The sequence below is a fragment of the Pollicipes pollicipes genome, unplaced genomic scaffold (assembly GCF_011947565.3).
Source record: "Pollicipes pollicipes isolate AB1234 unplaced genomic scaffold, Ppol_2.1 Scaffold_3087;HRSCAF=3621_pilon_pilon_pilon, whole genome shotgun sequence".
Lineage (NCBI taxonomy): Eukaryota > Metazoa > Arthropoda > Thecostraca > Pollicipedomorpha > Pollicipedidae > Pollicipes > Pollicipes pollicipes.
In genome coordinates, this window is record NW_023596225.1 from 12,885,347 (window position 1) to 12,901,550 (window position 16,204).

At 58.5% G+C, this 16,204-nt stretch overlaps 1 protein-coding gene and 1 pseudogene across 1 annotated transcript; one reads left to right on the forward strand and one right to left on the reverse strand.

Moving 5' to 3' along the window:
* Positions 1-410: 410 nt before the first annotated feature.
* On the forward strand, positions 411-2,261 carry LOC119089390 (nuclease EXOG, mitochondrial). The gene is made up of 4 exons (XM_037212056.1): positions 411-576; positions 979-1,147; positions 1,495-1,621; positions 2,250-2,261. Exons 1-4 carry the CDS (start codon positions 411-413, stop codon positions 2,259-2,261), a joined length of 474 nt encoding a protein of 157 aa, XP_037067951.1.
* Positions 2,262-7,563: 5,302 nt separating this feature from the next.
* Positions 7,564-7,771, reverse strand: LOC119090735 (uncharacterized; annotated as a pseudogene).
* Between the last annotated feature and the right edge of the window lie 8,433 nt (positions 7,772-16,204).

The window sequence follows — 16,204 nt, forward strand, 5'->3', positions numbered from 1 at the left end:
GCCTGAGGAGCATCTAAAGATAAGAACCATAAGGTCATGTGAATACCGTGACACACATGTTTACCTATGTCATGGCATAATGCTTCGTTGGCTTGAAGCCAGGACACCCAGGCATCATGACAGCTGTGAGCTAGGCTCAGTGAGCAGCACCACACCAATTTTAAAGTTTCTGTTCGGAGTCAGGCCATGTATGATAAGAAAAAACCTATCTGGGCATTAGGAGATCCCCATATCTAGTAACACACTATTGATGCTTCTTGACAAGCCAATCTTAACATTCAACCAAGATGTAGTACTCAAGATGTCACACATCATTAGACAAGTATAACTAATTATTGTTGTACATGTTTCTTAATTTGTCTTTTCTCAGATAGCCATGCACTTCAATGCCAGCGCACCAGCCTGGGATCATGCTGCTGAGCCAGACACGCCGGCTGGGCGCCCGCAACTTCCTTTCCGGTCTGGTGGTGGGCTCTCTAGGTGGTGGACTCTGCTACTGGGCACTGACACCCTCACTCCACACTGAACAGTCCAAGCCAAGTGAACAGAGTGAACAAGAGCTGGGTGACAGCTCAGGTGAGTGCCAGACAGACTTGGCTGCAGGGCTAGAGGGCAGTGCCCTCTCTTCCCTGGGGCTGTGTGGGAGTGGTGAGGCTTTGGTCAGAAGGGTAGACTGCCATTTGTGGAATTTTAGTGATATTTCAGGAAAGTGTAAGTTTTGCCCGAGTATGAATCCCTTTCATTGGTGTGATAGGTGTGTGATGGCATTTGACATATTTCAGTATGCGCTTAACATGGACACCCCTCTTGTCAACTCTATGCAGTGAAATCCATGGATGCCATGTTTATCTAAGGATGCCAAATACCAGTGTACCAAGCCTGTCATGTGATAGCCAGCATGCACACCATCAGGCAGTCGGTGGACATCATCAGGTGGTGGCTCTGGTGACCCATCTGATGCCCCTGACCGGCGGCCAGCAGCGGCGGCGCCGGACTCCAGCCAGCGCTGGTCCAAGATCCTGCAGTATGGCGAACCGCGCGCGGCTCGGCCTGTAGCCCGCTTCACCAACCACGTGGTGGGCTACGATGCCGGCCGCAAGGTGCCCGTCTGGGTGATCGAGCACATCGACCGCGGCACACCATCAAGGTGGGTGCCGCACAAAGTCGGCCCGACGGCCGTTGAACTCTGAATATAATGACCCGGCCGGGGTTCGCCTGTGAGAAGGATGTCAGCAGCCAGCTGTTGCAGCACTCAGTGGTGCTGGGCTGCTGATCAAGAAACATGTACAAACTGTTTTACAGGGATCCTCAGGAAGTGAATACCTTTCATGAAACAGACCTAACGGATTTGCATCTGTGTAGTTGTTTGCGCAGTGCCTGTCGTTCGCGGCGCGCTCCCGCAACATTGTGCCTACGATGCTGATCAGGCCGCCACCTGGTGCCACTCCGTGGCATCACAGCCTCGCGCGGCGTCCACCAGGGCGCGGCGAACAGGCGCCGCAGCCGGTTCCAGCCGGACCCGGAGACGGCGGCGCTGTTCTCGGTCATGGACGCCGACTTTAAGCGCAGCGGCTGGAGCCGTGGCCACATGGCGCCCGCCGGCAACAACAAATACGACCAGGTGAGAACTGCCGGTCGCCACGACACCGGCCGCACTCAGCGTTTTCCCGTCAGCGACGGTGAACGGGCTGGCTGCCGAGGGACTAAGATCAACATTTTGAAATATCGGCGTTCAAGGACAGAACCTGCACATGGTGGAGATATATGCACGGGATGTTATTAATGGGCATGTGCCACTTTTGGTTTAATTTCCACTTGGCTAATGCCAGAATCTGCCTAATGGTGATGGATCTTACGGTAAACATCATCTAATGTTATGCATATATTTGTTCTGAACTTTCTTTGGAGAGCCTAGAGCAATACGATAAACGTGGTCAAAGGGAGTGACGAACCCTTCCCATTGGCTGCGCTGACCTGAACTGTGGTCAGGGGTGCAGCGGGTCCTGGGAGAGAGGGGCACCACGTGTAATAAAGGGATCTGTTGGTGGAAAGACAGCTGGGAAACCAGTTACAGCCCCTGTCGAAATCATCCAAAACTGAGCTGTCACATTTAGCTGCTAGCTGAGGTCCTCAGAGGCACACAGCATGCACCGGCCTCATTCCTGATGCGGAGGTCCTTTGACCGGGGGATCTGGCACAGGATCGACGCACGGGCCGTGACTGACCCAAATGATCCCTTACCGGCGCAGGGAGTTCAGTAATTGGCATGGAGGCACCAATTCGGCTTATGGATCCCTGGTTGAGACGGTGCAGAGGACCCCTCATTCGGCACTGGGACCTCGGACTGACACAGGCGACTGTCTCAATGTGAGTGCGAACACCTGCGTCTTCCTTTTCTCATGTCTTCTTTTCCTATCAAGAGGGCCCTGAACAACGTCGGAGGTCTTTTGACAATCTGGGTCCCGCTCTTGTCCCTGTTCAGCCAATGTACCCTGGCCGACTTGGGGCCGCTGCAGACACGACGTCCCCTGTAAGACACTGGTCTGCGAGCCCCTAATCAGCACAGGGACCCTTCACTGTTTTAGGGGCTCGAACAATGCAAGAGGTTTCTAATTAAGATTTGCAGCCCCCGGCCCTGGCCCCTCTTGGGAAGGGGGCTGCAGAACTCAGACCCACATGAAAACGACTGCACAGCATTGGTGGTATCCGCCAGCTGACTTGACACGGAGACCCTCACTGTCCTAGAGGCCGCTATCGGTGCAAAGGGTGCTTCAACTGACTGGAAGGTCCGGCCTTCTGACGGGTCCTTTCCTGTGTTCCTCACTCCTGCTGCCCTTCAGACTTCCGATCGGACCCTTCATCGTCGGCATCTGGGGGCCCAAAGACCCCCCCCCCCCCCCAGAACCATCGGGACATAAAAGCCTAAGGTTGCCTACATGCCTCGCTGTCACCGCTGGTGGCGCCCTTGAATCATTCATTGTGCAAGTAAATATTTTGGGACAGTTTGTGAGGCCCTTATTGTGCCCCTTGAAACTGGACCTATTTGGAAAGTAAAGGTCATGAAACTCCGAACTGCAGTTTTAGTGCCACTTGCCAAGCGGCGAAGAACGAGTCGATGAGGAATTTCATCAGGGCGTAAGGTGAAGAAGTTTTCCTTGAAAATGAAGGTCATGGTGTCCTGAAATGAAGGGTTTGGCATAGCTTTACCATTATATTTTGGTGCCCATTTATGACACCAAAAAATTATGAATGGCCCGGGGATGTGAATGGCGTGCACCCCCTTCGGGATCCACCCCTGTCTGCACAGCTTTGTTCGATTGCAAGCAGAAGAATGAGGCAATCAAATTTAGACCGTCCTGGATCATTGCCATCATACCATTCAATGAAGCATCTTCTGTAGCTCCAGTGGCTGGTACTTTCGGGAGGAGCCAACTATTCAAAATTTTTCCCTTCACACAGCATCCTGGAATAGCCTCAAAGCGGCACAATTTGTGGGCTCGTGCGATGTACGCTAAGACAAGGGGGTGCTGTGATCAAGTAGTGGCTGCTTTTTGCCAGCAAATGATAGTCCGTGAGCAGTCTACAAACCAAAACGAGATGACAAATTTTTCTATCACATTGCGGTAGCTATGAGACGTCTATGGACAAACATTGCGAAGAAACTAAATTCCAACTGCTGTTCTTTTCTCACCCCCCAAGAGATAAGCTCTTCAGCATGTGTGCAACTCGAAATTCTGAGTGCTGCGAATATAATCATTCTTAAGTACCGCAACGCTGGTTAATCAGGACATCCTTGTAAACATAAGGTCGTTAACGCAACATCAAAATTGTCAACCCATAATACCGAAAAACCGAAAGCTAAAAGCCTTTCTTCCTTATGTCAAGCCCAAATTATAACCATTCAATAAAATGGACGAAGTCCGTGCAGAAATGCGTCTGGGAAATCAGTTTAAATCAGTTTAATATTCTGGTCCCCATGTAGGGGACGTTTCAGATTTTAAGCCGATGAGAACAGATTTTTTTATTTTCATAATGCATGTTTGATAGCAAGGGTTATGTGAAAAAGAAAAACGCATGCGCTCCAGAACCTGGAGCGCATTCACACGCGACACGATGATTTCTAATGTACAAGTATATAATCACGTTCCCCGCGGCACGACACAGCGTGCCGCATATGGGGTGGGCGCCCACCCCATGGTGGGAAGGGGTGGGGGGCACGTCATTGGCCGGCAACTGCGTCACCCCGACGCGTGGCACCATGCCAAAGAGCACTGAGGAGGCATGGCGGCGGCCACAGTGTGGGCTTCACCGCCGCCGGACAGAACGGCCGCGGCGAGAAACAAGACTGCGCCGCCTCGGGACGCCGCCAAATATCGCCGGCGGGGTTGCGGCTGCGCCCAAGGCCAAGTACGGCCTTGGGCGTACACCCGGCTGACGCGCAAGTGGCGTCAGCGTCTCCTCTTTGTCGCGGTACCAGGTGCCGAGCGAGCCAATCACCAGGGCATGCACGGAGGCATGCTTGCCCTGGCGTCGGAGCTCGGCCACCAGGCCCGCGTACTTGGCCACCTTCTCGTCGCCGGCGGCGCGCAGGGCAGCCAGCCGGTTCTCAGACGAGACTGTGACGTCCACAAGAGATACGTGGGCGCCACGGGTGACCACCAGGTCAGGCCGAAGGACCGACTCGGTTCCGGGCACACGGCGGTTCACCCGCGCGTCGGTGCCTTGCAAACCGAGGCACGGCCTTCTCCAGGCGCGCCAGGATGGCGTTGTGGCGCCGCTGCAGTGCCGCGCTGTGGGGCCGGCAGTGGTTGAGCACGTGCGGCAGGGTCTCCTTGGCATAGCCACAGCGCTGACAGCGCCGATCACCGGCGCCGCGACGGTACCCGTTCAGGGGCACGAGACCGAGCCGAGCACGGTGCACAAACCGCCACTCGGCAAACCGGGTGAAGCTCCCATTATACATATAATGCGAGCTCACCGGCTGAGACGCCACACACTCCATCACGCGTCCCTGATGGGGCTTGGCGACCAGGTCGCTCAAGGCCCGCATCCGCAGGGCGTTGCGGAGCGCCTTGCTCTCGCCGCGCGCCTCCACCCACCCGGCGGCGGGCGGGACACGCCCGGCCGCGGCGCCCCTGGCTCTGGGAGGGCGCCCCCGCTGCAAACGAAGGCGCGTCAGCCGCAGCCACCGGGCAAGGGTTGCGAGTCACCGGGGACGGACAACGCACATCATGTGGGCGAACACCATGCCGCACCGGAGAACCGTCCGGCCACAGCGCGCCCCCCGCCGGGGCGCTACGTAGCGCCTCGGCGTAGGAGCGCACACGGCGGGCGGGCGCCGGCGCCGAACAGTCTGCACTCACAGTGGGCATCGGGAGCCCGGAGCTCCGCGGCGATGGTGTCGGCCGCTGGCTCACCGTCGTGTCCGGCGCGGGCGACGCCGCCACAGTCCCGGGGCTCCGCAATGCGGGCATCGGCGCCGGCGGTCCACGTGTGATGACCGGTGGCGGGAGCCCGGGGCTCCGAGGCGAAGGTGTCGGCAGGCGGCTCACGGTCGCGGCCGGCGGGGGGTACACCGCCGCAGCCCCCGGGCTCCGCGGCGCGGGCGTCGGCACCGGTGACACGGCCACGAGCTCAGGGCTCCGCCGTGCGGTTGTCGGCCGCGCACACACTACCGACGACGGCGCGGGCGGCACTATGCGCGGTACGGCACACCGCAACGCGGCGCGAGCAGGCGGCACGCTGCCACCAGCGGTGCTCGGCACCGCGACCCCACTCGCTCCGGACACGGCTACCGGCGGGCGACGCACTGCTCCGGCCATCGAGGCCAGCACTCCACCGCGAGCCACCGCACCGACCAGAGCTGGCGAGAGCAGGGCCGGCAGGGTGGCGGGCGCCGGCGACACCGAGGCGCTGCGCGCGGACGATGGCGAGGACCTCGGCGCTGGTGCAGGGTCGAGCGCCGCCAGCGGCGTGTCCTCCCACGGCCTGTCAAAACGCAGGAGGCCGGGCGGTGGTGGCGGCGTCAGCGGAGGCAGTTCGAGGTTCCACGCCGGCTCCGACACGGCCGGCGAGAGGCGGGCGCACGGCGACCTTTGGGTCAGCGGCGATGGGGATGGCGAGGCGCCGCGAGATAGCTGGCCGTCGGGGACCTCCGAGACAAGGCTGACGTCGTCAGCAAGGCCCGCCGCCGCCGGCGACTCGTCCGGCATCACCGGTGGCGTGGGCAGTGCGGACGCCCCGCCAGGCGACCCCGCCGCCGGCGAGTCCGGCGACGACGACGCCAGCCGCCGGCGGCGGGCGCGCGGAGCATGGCGGGGCGTCACGAAATCCGCCGCGGAGGGCCGGTGCGGCGCGTCGACGTCTTCGGCGTCTTCCAGGCGGCGGCCCCCGGAGCCGTCCCCCGCACGGCTACGGCCGCCGTCGCCCCGGCATCGGGCCCGGTGATTGCGGAGCCCGACGTTGGTGGTGAATGAGCGGCCGCAGCCGGCACAGCAATGCGGCAGGTCGGGCCGCATCTCCTCCGGGGGCGCCGCCCAGCAGTGGTGCGTCGACGGCCGCCGCGGCAGGCAGGCGCGGCACCCCACACACACCCGCGTGGTGCGGCGGGGGCGCAGGTCGTGGCTGCGGGCGAGGTGGCGGCACAGGCTGGCCCGCTGCTGCACGGACCCCGTGCCGCTGTACTGCGTTCGGCAGCCGGCGATGGGGCACCGCGCGTGCGCGGGCAGCGGGTATGGCAGCACCAGCTCCTCGTCCCGCAGCACCGGCTGGCCGCGCACTGCCTCCACGGCCGACCGGAACACTGACCTCGCCATCAGGTCGCTGGCAGACGCGCGCCACGAAGTCGACGGCCGGGGTGACGCGGTGACGCGCGGGCGGGCGACCGGCGAAGGACACAAGGCGCAAGTTCAAATTTCGCGCCAAAACCAACGGCAACTGCCAACTCCTATTTTGGATCGGGAACGTGGGAACCCGACCAAAACAGGCGAAGGCAGAGGACCGGAAGTAGGCGCGAAAAACTTACCTCGCGCTCCTGTGGTCCACCGGCGTCCACCCGGCGCGGCGTCCCCGGCGTCCACGGCGGCGTCCACCTGGTCCACGCAGGCGTCGGTGGATGATCGCGGCCGCGGCGTCCCAGAGCACGCAAGCACAGCGCGGCGTAAAGGGACGGCGCGCGTAAACCGCGAAAAAACCCGCGACGACGGGTCGCGCGACAAAAAGGTCGCCACAATGCGCGAAAGTTCCCGGCCTTTGGCTATAAATCGACAGAAATGTGATGAAATGAAATGTGATGGCTATTGCTGTTTTTTTTTGGTGTGTTTGTTTGGCTTCTTTCTTGGTGTGTGTCTTCATTGCTTGCTATGTAGTCGTTGATTTTGTTGTTGGCTCTCGCCATGCTCTGTTCGTGCTGGCTTTTGCGTCGGCCCACACATCTGAGGCGATGCGTCTTGGCTGTGTGCCAGTAGCGGCGCGCACGCAGCATAAGCGCAAAGCCATATTGAACACACATACTGATTATACATGTATTAGAGCATATATTGATTTATTGACACCGCTGACAGCATAAAATGGGCCGATCCTGGCTGTAGTGCAATGCCAGGCCAACCCGCGGCAGGGCAGGAGCAAGCTCCAGTAACCCCGCCAATGTTCAAAAATCAGTTTAATATTCTGGTCTCCATGTAGGGGACGTATCAGATATTAAGCTGATAAGAACATATTTATTTAGTTTCATAGTGCATGTTTGATAACAAGGGTTATGTGAAAAAGAAAAACGCATGCGCTCCAGAACCTGGAGCGCATTCACACGCGACACGATGATTTCTAATGTACAAGTATATAATCACGTTCCCCGCGGCACGACACAGCGTGCCGCATATGGGGTGGGCGCCCACCCCATGGTGGGAAGGGGTGGGGGGCACGTCATTGGCCGGCAACCGCGTCACCCCGACGCGTGGCACCATGCCAAAGAGCACTGAGGAGGCATGGCGGCGGCCACAGTGTGGTCTTCACCGCCGCCAGACGGAACGGCCGCGGCGAGCAACAAGACTGCCGCCTCGGGACGCCGCCAAATATCGCCGGCGGCGGTTCGGCTGCGCCCAAGGCCGTACCGCGGCCAGACAAGGCGGCCGCGGTCCGCTGAGGCCGCGGGACGCGGGCGGGAGAGGAGAAACCCACAGCCGGCCGGCCTGCGGAGGGGAGGGGTGGGGGGCTACACACACGGTCCAGGGGTGGGGTGGGTGGGGGAACATTCCGTGTTGATTCATTGGATTTCACTAATACACAGATCAGATAGTAATCAGTACAACACGCACGCAACAACAAGGGGGAGGGGAGTAATGGGGAACATCTCGTGGTGATTATCATTTGATTGCACTAATACACGGATCAAATAGAAATCAATGGTGTCCACACAGTGGGCATATAGCACTGAGGGGGGGAGGGGGAACATTTCGCGACACAGTGATGACACTAATGCACTGATCAAATAGAGCACTGGGGGAAGGGAGGGGCAGCAGGCCGGCCGGCGGCCCATTGGTGGCTGCGGCGACACGGCGGCGAAGCAGCCGGCCAGGCGGAGGGCGACCCACGACGCCCCGTAGCGGAGGACGACGCCGCTAAGGGAGACGCTGCGATGGTGGAGGAGGTGGAGGCGGACACCCTGACGTCACAGCGGCCACGGGCGGTGGCCACTGATCACTCGTATTGGCGGACTCCGGTGACGTGCTCCACGTACACGTCCCGGGACCACCGCAGGGTGTCACTCACCATGAGCTTGCGCATCAGCCGGGCGTACACCCGGCTGACGCGCAAGTGGCGCAGCGTCTCCTCGTTGCCGCGGTACCAGGTGCCGAGCGAGCCAATCACCAGGGCATGCACGGAGGCATGCTTGCCCTGGCGTCGGAGCTCGGCCACAGGCCCTCGTACTTGGCCATCTTCTCGTCGCCGGCGGTGCGCAGGGCAGCCAGCCGGTTCTCAAACGAGACTGTGACGTCCACAAGAGATACGTGGGCGCCACGGGTGACCACCAGGTCAGGCCGAAGGGCCGACTCGGTGCCGGGCACACGGCGGTTCACCCGCACGTCGGTGCCGGCAAACCGGGGCACGGCCTTCTCCAGGCGCGCCAGGATGGCGTTGTGGCGCCGCTGCAGTGCCGCGCTGTGGGGCCGGCAGTGGTTGAGCACGTGCGGCAGGGTCTCCTTGGCATAGCCACGGCGCCGACAGCGCCGATCACCGGCGCCGCGACCCCGCAGGGGCACCGGCTTCGGTCGGTGTAGGGGACTAGCGCCCCCTCGGGTCCCAGCTCCGGTAACGGGTGGACAGCGCAAGCTGTTCCTCTCAGGGCGTAGCGACCTTGCCGGTACGTGAGCTCCTGCTCATTGTCCGGCCCGCTCCCTCCACATTACCCGCACTCCCGCATCCGGCCCTATCACCACTCCTCATCCTCGTTTTATCGGGGTCGCCGTGCCCCCTCGCCCACGTCCCCGGGTTGATGGGATCCTGGTGGCTGAGGGGCGCGTCGTGCGGGTCAGTCACGGCGCACCCCAACACTCCACTTTGGCCAGGATATCCGGGGACGTGGGGGGCCCGTGGGGCCCCGCACGGGTCTAGCGGCTTGTCGCTCGCGTTGCGGTTGGGTGCTCCTTGCGGGTTTCCGCTTGGGGCGCCTGGCCGGGCGCAGCGGCTTAAGGGGTCAAGGGGCGGCGGCGCTGAACCACGGTCAGGACGGGGAGAGGTCTCTCCGGTTACACCTGGCCGTGTGGGAGGCGTCGTTCGCCCCGTATAGCACCGGGGTAGCCCTGGCGGTGACCACCTCCCGAGGGGGTGTTGGGCCGTCCCCCAGTTGGGCTCCGAGGCGGGTGGGGAGCCCCGGTGCCGAAAGAAAAACCCTTTCTGCATGGCATCTTCTACCTCAAAAAACACCCGTCCTCCTAAAGGGGGTCGGACCACGATAACCCAAGGATGCAGAAAAGACTCTGCTATCCCCGGACCACGGATCCTCGTCTTCCACAGTGAAGAGGTTAGGTCGGCGTCCCTCTCACCGTTTCAGAGAAGAAATGGCTGCGATAAATTTGGAAAAATTATAAGATGTGACAAGCTCCGGGATGGAAAAATAGAAGTTGAATTTGCTATTGATCTGGAGGCGACTCGGGCTGTGCAAGCAACTGAATTTTCGTACAGTGTTCGGGATGGGGCCGGTAAACTGAAAAATACAGTGTCAATGTCAGCGACACCACACAACACCAAAAATTCGTCCAGGGGCGTGGTGAACTGTTTTGATCTACGTGACGTTGACGAGGAAGAGATCGTGGAGGAGCTCTCGGAGTTTGGAGTGACCGCCGTTCGACGGATCCTCGTCAGAAGGGGAGGAGAGTTGGTGCCCACCAACAACCTCATACTCACGTTCAGTCGCCCTGACTTACCGTCCGAGATACGTGTGGGATACGCACGTGTCAAGGTGCGCCTCTTCATCCCGAACCCCATGTGATGTTTCAACTGCCAGCGATTTGGTCATACCAAACAGTACTGCCGCAACAAGCCTGCCTGTGGGAAATGCGCTTCCTCCGAACACGCAATGGAACTTTGCGACTCAGAGAGCGTGCATTGTGTGAATTGTGACAAGGACCAGGCTCCGCACGCGACTTACGACCGCACGTGCCCAGCGTACGTGAAGGAAAAAGAAATTATATCCATGAAAACCACACGCAACATCTCTTTTCGCGAGGCCAGAACATTGTACGAGGAGAGCCACCCACGAACATCGTACGCCGAAAAAGCTAAGACCTTCAACGCACGTCCGACCTCCACTGATCAAATGACCGCCGCTCAGTTTGTAGCGCTCTTGAAGTCGTTTGGTCTCTCGGTTGTGTCGACGAACCAGGCGCTGGACTCAAATCTGACAGCCCTGCCCCCCCCCCCTCCCTCGCTGGAGCGGTCGAAGGAGACCGTGCTGGCAACCTCTTCGCCCCCTGGCCGGTCGGCACCCTCTGCGTTGCCTACTCCCCCGGCACCGCCGTCTCCTGCCGGAGAGGAGGGTTGGACGGTGGTCCGGCGTGGCCGTGGCCCGCGGGCTCCACCGGCCTCCACATCGGTTTCCTCGCCACCTTCGTCCGCCTCCGCTTCGTGTGCTCCGCTGCCTTCGTCACCTCCGACTCCATCAGCGAACACATGTGGGCTGGCGATAGAAACGTTGGAGCGGCACGAGGCGGACAGGCGCGCCCGCGATGCCAAGCGGACACGCCTGGCTGAACAAGAACGGGCAAAGGCGGCGAACCGTACGTCTGGGGCGGGTAAGGAGTCCGTCCCTCGCAGCGGTGCTCCATCGCCCAGAAAACCAGTTGAGCCTCCCGCTGGTCCTCAGACGTCAGGCAGGGCCCCATCCATGGGTCCTCCCCCTCCACCACCCAGGATTGGGCACGCTGGCACAAAGCGCCCCCCGGCCGGTCCTCCGTCTCCATCCGACGGAGGAAGCCCAAGGATTCGGCCCAGAGTGGAGCACCGCTCTGCGGAATCGAGCCGTACCTCCCAGACCGAGGTGTCCGGTCCTGCAACGGGCGCAGCCCAGTTCTTTTGAACCGTGTCGCGTCTTAAAGTGTGACTTTGACCCCTTCTTAGTGCACCCCCTTGCAGGCTTATGATTGTGATATTCTGCGCGCTGTGCTGGTGAGCTAGGTGTGTAATGGCTACCCTCACCTCTTAGCTTTGTGACAAGTATCTTACAGTGGAACTGCAGGGGCGTGAGAACTAGTGTACACGATCTCAGAGTCATTCTGAATGAGCGCTGTCCCGCCATCGCCTGCCTGCAGGAGACCAAACTGGCACCTGGCTCTCATTTTAGTATCCCGAGCTACACCGTAATGCGTCGGGATACGCCAGCTGATCCAATTGCACATGGCGGAGTTCTTTTGGCTGTGCACCACAGTGTCTTTGTCCAGCCCGTCGTCTTACACTCTGACCTGCAAGCTGTTGCAGCTAAGATACTTTTCGGGCGTCGTGCAATAACCGTCTGCTCGCTGTACTTACCTCCTGGTATTCCATTTCCGACGGCAGAAATGAGATTTCTGGTGACCGGGCTTCTCCCGCCTCTTCTATTGCTGGGTGACTTTAATGCTCACCACACATCTTGGGGCTGCGCCCAGACTAACACCCGCGGCAGGCATTGCGAAACTTTTTTACGTGATGAATCACTCTGTCTTTTAAACACCGGGACTCGAACTCACATGACGCTGCCGTCAGGTCAGACATCGGCGCTGGACTTGAGTATTTCAAGCCCCCAACTGGCGGTACACCTGACATGGTCCGTTGACAACGACTCCTTTGGCAGTGATCATTACCCCATCTGGTTGCGCTACCAGAACGGAGCAGCTCTCGGTTCCAGGCCACAACGGTAGAATCTTAGAAAGTCTGACTGGGATGAATTTCAGGCACGGGTGGAAACCAGGCTGGCTTCCGTTTCGGCGGATGTGCCTGCATCGATAGAAGAACTCACCTCCACAATCTTGCGATCGGCACAAGAAAGCATTCCACGTACATCTGGTGTCCCACGTCGTCCCCCTGTTCCGTGGTGGACTGACCAGTGCCGCGATGCTATACGTGCGCGTAAAAAAGCCCTGCGAGACTTCGATCGACACAGCACTACAGACAACTTAATCGCTTTTCGACGAGCTCGGGCGGCAGCCCGACGTACTGTCTTGGAAGCCAAGCGTACGTCTTGGCGTTTATATGTGGGCCAGCTAAATTGCCAAACGCCGACTTCGGTGGTTTGGGCGCGGGTGAAGCGTTTAGCAGGCCAACACTCCTCAGTGCGGCACCCCGTACTTCATATGAATGGCCAGGACATACTGGACCCCTCTATGGTGGCGAACGAAATGGCTCGTGCGTTCGCGGAGCGTTGTGGGCGGACAACTGCCGCTCCTGATTTCATACGCCATCGTGCTGGTTGCGAAGCAGCCCAGATAAACTTTCATACAGCCGAAGAGTTTTCATATAACAAACCTTTCACAATGTTTGAACTGATGTCTGCCATTAGCTCTCTGCGCAGCGTGGCGGAAGGCCCGGATTTAATTCATAATGATATGCTCCGGCGACTTCCACCAACAGCGACACAAGCTATGTTGGTGGCATTCAACCAGTTGTGGGAGACGGGGGAGTTCCCCACTTCTTGGCGGGAGTCGCTTATAGTTCCGTTGCTGAAACCTGGCAAGAATGGGAAGAATCCATCTGATTACCGTCCAATTGCGCTGACCTCGTGTATGTGCAAACTCCTGGAGAGGATGGTTCAGACACGATTGTCTTGGTTTTTAGAAAGCAACAATATCTTCTCGAACGCGCAGTGTGGTTGCAGGAAAAACCGTAGCACCGTTGATCATCTTTTAGCCTTGGACTCACTTGTGCGCATGTCTTTTGGGGAAAGGCGACATGTTGGAGCTGTGTTCTTCGATATTGAAAGGGCTTACGACACCACCTGGCGATATGGCATCTTACGGAAGCTGTTCCAGCATGGCATACGCGGAGCTATGCTTACCTTTCTTGCGAACTTTCTTGCTGACCGTTTCTTCCGCGTCCGTGTCGGTTCCGTATGCTCGAAAAGATACACACAAGAGAACGGCATACCCCAGGGCAGTGCACTAAGTGTTGCGTTGTTTGCCGTCATGATAAATGATGTTGGGGACAGTCTTCCCCAGGCGATTGGTCGCACGCTTTTTGTTGACGACCTCGCCATCTGGTGCAGCTCTGCCACAGCAGCGTCCATGTCGCGTCAGTTGCAGTTGGCTGTGGCTCGCTTGGAAAGATGGAGCATGCTCAACGGGTTAAGGTTTTCCACCTCGAAGACAGTTTCCGTCCACTTTTGTCGACGCCGGCGTCAGTGTCCCGACATGGTGCTTAAGCTTTATGGACAGTCGATGCCCTGCAATACGGCGGCACGGTTTTTGGGATTACATTTAGATAAGCGTTTGACCTACAGGGAGCATCTTACCACTCTGCGTGACAAGTGTTTTAAGACACTGAACATACTGAAATGTGTGCCACGAACATCGTACGGAGCAGATCGGAAAGCACTTTTGTTGTTATACCGTTCACTGATACGCTCCAAGCTGGACTATGCGTGTGTTGTATATGATGGCGCCTCTGAGTCCGTAAAACGCATCTTGAATGCGGTCCATCATGCTGCGTTGAGAATCATTACTGGTGCATTTCGTACGTCTCCGACAGCCAGCTTGCTTGTGGAAGCCAACGAACCTTCGCTGGCTACCCGAAGACAGTTGTTGGGAATGCGGTACGCTTGTGTAAGCTCGCGCAATTCCCGAACCACCCAACACATGACGCCGTGTTCTCACGCCATACATCCCATGTTTTTCAGTCCGGACAAGCAACACGTATGGCGCCTTTCTGTGTGCGTGTTCGTAATGTTCTTCATGAGAGCGGCTTAAGTTTTCGGGGTGTGGCACGCCCACGTAGCCTGCCGACCGCCCCGTGGGTGATGGTATCGCCAACTGTCGACCTCTCATTGCCGAAGGTTCGGAAGCAAGATATGATTCCGTATTTTGCCAGATCAACAGCTCTGAAGCATATCGAAACATATGGGGGGTTCACAATTACGTATACAGACGGCTCGAAAACGGATACGGGTGTTGGTTCCGCTTTTGTGTGTGGTCCCGGTACGCGATCATTTACACTGCCAGCCCATGCGTCCGTGTATACTGCAGAGCTTGTGGCCATCATTAAGGCGCTTTGTTTTATAGAGGTGGGCGAAGACAGTCTGCACGTGATTTTATCGGATTCCCTAAGTGCCCTTTCGGCATTAAGGTGTTTCAATCCGGTAAATCCCCTTATGCAGGATATCTTACTGCGTCTCGACTCTCTGTACCGGGCTGGCAAGACCGTAGTACTTTGCTGGATCCCGAGCCACGTTGGCATTGCAGGAAATGAGCTGGCTGACTCCGCCGCAAAGCGTGCTACTCGTCGTCCCTGTCGCAGAGTGTTTCCGATATCCGCTACAGACCTGTGCTCGGCCATCTCTGCCTTTTTGCGCGAGGAATGGCAAAGCGCTTGGGATGTGATGGGCACTAGCAAACTGAAGAGCATTAAACCGATTGTTCAGAAATGGCAGTCATCCTATCGAAAGTCCAGACGGGAGGAAGTAACCCTGTGTCGCTTGCGGATTGGCCATACTTATGCTACACATCGACACTTGCTATGTCACGACGAACTACCACGATGTCGCCACTGCAACACCACGCTCACAGTGTAACATGTGCTCGTATGCTGCCCCACACTACGCGTCGAGCGTCTGAGGTACTTTGGCCCGGCGGCGCCGTCCCTGACGCCCTCCGATTTACTATGTGACAGGTCACCATATATACCGCGTGTAGGAAGTTTTAAGGCTGCAAAAAATTTCGTATCAATGACGTGTTCCTGATACAACTCAGCCGTTTATATTTCTGAATAATACATATTTTTTAGTCATTTCATAGTCACACTCCGAAGCTAGTCATTTGGCTGTTATGGGCGCAAAATGACCGCAGTAGTCGACGCGCCCTAAAACTCCAATCAACAACAACCGGCGCCGCGACGGTACCCGTTCAGGGGCCCGAGACCGAGCCGAGCACGGTGCACAAACCGCCACTAGGCAAACCGGGTGAATTTCCCATTGTACATATAATGCGAGCTCACCGGCTGAGACGCCACACACTCCATCACGCGTCCCTTATGGGGCTTGGCGACCAGGTCGCTCAAGGCCCGCATCCGCAGGGCGTTGCGGAGCGCCTTGCTCTCGCCGCGCGCCTCCACCGCAGTGGGGCCGACGCGCAGCTCCGGGACGGGATGGGCGGCGTGCCATGCCACGGGCACAGACGAGGCGAGTGCCCGGGTGGCGACACGCGCGCGGCTGAACCGCGACGAGACATCACCGCCGTCGCGCATGCGCTCGCCATTCAAGTAGGCGGCCATGTCGGCCGGCGTCGGAGGCCGGCCGACCCTGCGCCTCACGATGCGCCTGAGCTCGGCGGCGGCCAGCCCAGATAGACTTTCATACAGCCGAAGAGTTTTCATATAACAAACCTTTCACAATGTTTGAACTGATGTCTGCCATTAGCTCTCTGCGCAGCGTGGCAGAAGGCCCGGATTTAATTCATAATATGCTCCGGCGACTTCCACCAACAGCGACACAAGCTATGTTGGTGGCATTCAACCAGTTGTGGGAGAC

Coding starts and splice junctions, on each gene's coding strand:
- LOC119089390 (XM_037212056.1), top strand. CDS start 411: ATGCTGCTGAGCCAGACACGCCGGCTGGGCGCCCGCAACTTCCTTTCC. Junction 577..978: donor AGAGCTGGGTGACAGCTCAG/GTGAGTGCCAGA, acceptor ACCGGCGGCCAG/CAGCGGCGGCGCCGGACTCC. Junction 1,148..1,494: donor GACCGCGGCACACCATCAAG/GTGGGTGCCGCA, acceptor CGCGGCGAACAG/GCGCCGCAGCCGGTTCCAGC.